The sequence below is a fragment of the Chaetura pelagica genome, unplaced genomic scaffold, assembly GCF_000747805.2.
Source record: "Chaetura pelagica isolate M959 unplaced genomic scaffold, ChaPel_1.0 scaffold676, whole genome shotgun sequence".
NCBI lineage: Eukaryota > Metazoa > Chordata > Aves > Apodiformes > Apodidae > Chaetura > Chaetura pelagica.
Window position 1 is genome coordinate 340,952 of NW_009953724.1, and position 4,013 is coordinate 344,964.

Below are 4,013 nucleotides of genomic sequence, written 5' to 3' on the forward strand. Positions count from 1 at the left end.
CTTCTCACCCTCCTGGGAATCACGCTCTGTCTGGCTGCTTCCTGAACAAGATGTGGTGAGAAACAGGAGGAAGAAAACCTGCCCAAAGGTAACCCCTGTGGCTGACGGGTGGGAGATTCTGCCTCCACAACAAACTGTTTGCCTCAGGTGGGCTGAGGAAGCTGAATTTTGACACGTGGATGTCAAAATCCCATGGAAACATGGATGGGATTCCCAGAGCTGCAGTGTGGAATGAGGTGCGGTGCCAGGGCAGCCCATTCCATGTCTTCAGTGAAGGGATTTTTCATCTGTGGGTGTTTCAAAGCAAGGATGGATTGTCTTGCTCAGCACTGGAGGGATAATAAAAGGTTAATAAATGGTTCAATGGGATCTTGTGGGACTAGCTGGTTTTTCCCTGGAAGGAATCAAGTGAGGAGCCCCCCCTCGCATGGCCAAGGGGCCTCACTGGGCTCAGCAGCAGTGGCTGAGGTTTCCACATCCCTCTTCTTCCCTGGAGTCTTGTGGAGCAGCTCTCACCTGTGACACAACAGCAGCACAGTTTGTGTCCAGGGAAGGAAACGGGATCTTCTGTCTGGTGAAGTTACCAGACTAAAATACCAGGGAGGTCACAGAAGAACAAAGTCTGTGTTACACTTATAATTAATCAGGAACACAGGGGAGGGCCAACAGGAAGCCTTGCATAGAGGGAGTTAATGCAAGAGCTGTTTTATTACTGTGACTTCTCCTAAATCAGGCAGATGCTTCTAAAACAGGTTAACAGAAACAAGGGGCCCTGAGGAACCTGGTCTGGTGGGAGGTGTCCCTGCCCATGCAGGGGGGTTGGATCTGGATGATCTTGAAGGTCCATTCCAACCCAAACCAGTCTGGGATTCTCTGATTATTTTTGGGAACAGGTTTGGTTGCTGCAAACATTATCCAAGCATTCCAAGTCAGAGGGACAATGATGGGATGAAATCTCTTTATAAAAAATACCTGACATGGAACAAACTTCCTGGCAGGCATTTGGTTCTAAAGGCTGGTGATTCCTCCTTCTTAAGGTCAGACACAAACCAGTTTAACTGGTGCTCAGAAAAGCAGCCACCTCCTGTGCCACATCATCACACCCGAGAGATGAGGGAAGGAGGAAGATTTTAATTCTTTACCAGAACTGAGCATCTGAGGAGTTTGTTCATTAATCAAAAAGCCTGGTCACTCTGAGGGGTCACAGAGATGGAGGGTTCATGTAACTTTGTCACCTGCTCCTTGACTGTCCCTCCCCAATCACAGTCTCCTTGTGAACTCCTCAGGGCTCTTTGCTGCCAAGGGAAACATCAGTCAGTACTTTTCATCCTCAGTGTCACTGGTTTCCCTTTTCCTTGCCACAGTCTTCTCTGGCTTCTCTGCTGTCCTTGCCTTTTTGTGGGGAGAAAGAAATAGTTATGAATGTAGCACTTGGCCACTGCAGGAAGATGCTGGGACTAAATTCCTTCATTCCTTTCCAGTCCTTGGTATGTAAACATGGGTCTTTACATTAAATTCAAAGGTATTTTACCACCCAGTGATTTTCTCCCTCTGCAGAGGGGAACTGTGACAATCAAGGCCCACTCTGCTGAGAAATGCCCCCCAGCACCCAGAACAAACCCACACCCCAAGCTCCTCACTGGGCCGAGGATCAGGAAACACCAGCCAGCTCTTTACCAGGGCTCTCTCTTAATTTAAGTTCAAAGGAGTTGTTTTCCTTTGAAGTTCTAATTAATCCCAAGAGCCTACCTGGGCAGAACTGTGAATCACCTGCAATATGACACACTCATCCCATGACATCAATCTTAAATGGCTTTATGAAAAGTTAAAACATTAATAACCCACCACCAACAAGCATCTTGCAGATGTTTTTAACAGACATTTTTCTTGGTTTCAGAACTACTATTTTCCCTTTAAAAACCCCACTATCTATGCATTCACTCATTTTAGGAATCCCATATTTATTCCTTGCCAGCTTCTAAGCTTCTCCTGGCTACAGGCACGTTCTGCTTAACAAGTTGTGTTTGGGGGGGAGTTGAGTTTTAGTGTAAAAAATCAACCTGGCCAGGAAGGATCTTACTTCCTAGAACCATGAAGTGGAATAAATACCTGACTGAGAAGCAGCATCTTGGCTTTTGCTGCAAATTCTTCTGCAACTCTCTGGAGCAGGAGTGGAGATAGAAGTAATACACGCACAAAAAAAGCCAGGAAAACCTTTGGGATCTTAGCGGGAGCTGTAACTCCCACATTCCAGGAGGGAAGTTGCCCAGAGGACAATCTCGGCTTTCGTTGTCTTCCCGTTCCTTAAGTTCCCCCTGGTGGGGACTTTCATCTTTACACTTCGTAGAGAGAAACGTGGTTCTTCAGAAACCTGACCAGCAGGCGTGGAAACCAGGGAGACAAGGGAAGTTTTCCCCCAGGCCGCGGCTGGGAATGCTCGCTGAGCCCTCACAGCCTCCCTGCTGTGCCAAACCTGCAGCACCGGGAGATCCCTGTGGGACCACTAGGGCTTCCCTGCTGCACTGAGGACACCTGAAGGGGCAGAACATCATTTCTCAGACCTGATCAACCACAGCACTGAGCAGGAGGGCTCCAGGAAGGATGGCTGCAGCTGAAGACCACCCTGAAGAGGACCCTGTCAACCTCTCAGCCAGTGTCTACGTACCACACAGAGTCCTGGGGCACCAGCAGCTCCAGATAAGGCAGTTCCTTGTACTCCTCACTTCCCACAGCCACATAGTAGTGACCACTCACCAGCTCCTCCCCAGCAGACACCTGAGTTCCATCCAGCCTGCAGAGCCTCGAGGGAGAGACAGCAAAGGCTTTGGAGCTGTCACAGACTGTGACCAACCCCTTAGTGTGGAAACAAACACGTGCAAAGTGGCAAAAAGGACCCAGACAAGTCACAGAGGATCCATCAAGGAAGGACACCAAAATGTCACACCCAGTGATCAGTGAGATGCTGGGGATCTCAGCAGGATTTCCCTTGGGGGTCAGTCAGTAGGTGTGTGAGAAGTTAGGCTGCATTTGTTGGATAGAAGCCCCTCTCTCTTGCTATAAACCCCTTTTTTATGCCATGCTTTACTGCTCGTTGCTTTTTCACCAGATCAACATCATCCCTCCTCACAGAGCACCCAGGGTTAGCCCTGATTTTAAGACTGGAAAGACTGAAAAGCAAAAGGAGCTGAACCCCCTGAGCTGCTGGTGCTCAGGGTGTGAGGAAAAAGGAGCCAGCAGGGCCTTGTCTGCCCACCCACCTGTGAACAGCTCCACTCTGCAGCTCCAGTTTCCTTGTCAGCGTGGCCAGGAGCGTGTCCCAGTGCAGCAGAGTGTTCCTGGGGAGCAGCACTGGGAAGGGAGGGCTCAGCAAGTCCCCGTTCCGGAACACGCTGCAGTGGGAACAGCCCAGAACCCGCCCTGAGCCGGGATCCCTGCAGCTGGGGGGGGGGGGCAAAAAGCCAGGGGGTCCCAGGGCAGTATTTCAAACAAATCCTGGGAACTGGCCCTGTGGGGCAGCATTCCCAGGATCTCACAGGGCAATTCCCTCCTCCAGAAACATTCCCAAGGAGCCCCCAAGGGGAAGGCAGAGCCGCACTCACCGGATGGTGCGGGGCAGGGGGTTGGGCTGCGGCCCCCGCGCCGGGACCCGCGCCTTGCAGGGAGCTCCAGGGAACTGCAGAGCGGGCTGGGAACACGGGAACTGGGGCTGTGCCCTCCTCTCCTCAGGACACGCTTCCCCTGGGTCACCCCTGTCCCGGGATAACCGCCCACCCCGGGACTCCCCCGCCCCAGCTCGGCTGCCCCGGGCGGATTTGTTGTCGGGGGGGGGGGCGCAAAAAGCCAGGGGGTCCCAGGGCAGTATTTCAAACAAATCCTGGGAACTGGCCCTGTGGGGCAGCATTCCCAGGATCTCACAGGGCAATTCCCTCCTCCAGAAACATTCCCAAGGAGCCCCCAAGGGGAAGGCAGAGCCGCACTCACCGGATGGTGCGGGGCAGGGGGTTGGGCTGCAG

At 52.2% G+C, this 4,013-nt stretch overlaps 1 protein-coding gene across 1 annotated transcript in view; it reads right to left on the minus strand.

Moving 5' to 3' along the window:
- DCDC2B (doublecortin domain containing 2B) overlaps positions 1–4,013 on the minus strand; it is a 9,999-nt gene that overhangs the window by 2,906 nt on the left and 3,080 nt on the right. Inside the window, exons 2-4 of the mRNA XM_010000607.1 lie at positions 3,258–3,437; positions 2,666–2,800; positions 2,248–2,339 (exon numbers count right to left, since the gene is read on the minus strand). Of these exons, the coding sequence (XP_009998909.1) occupies positions 2,248–2,339; positions 2,666–2,800; positions 3,258–3,437 (407 nt within the window). The remainder of the gene's footprint in view (positions 1–2,247; positions 2,340–2,665; positions 2,801–3,257; positions 3,438–4,013) is intronic.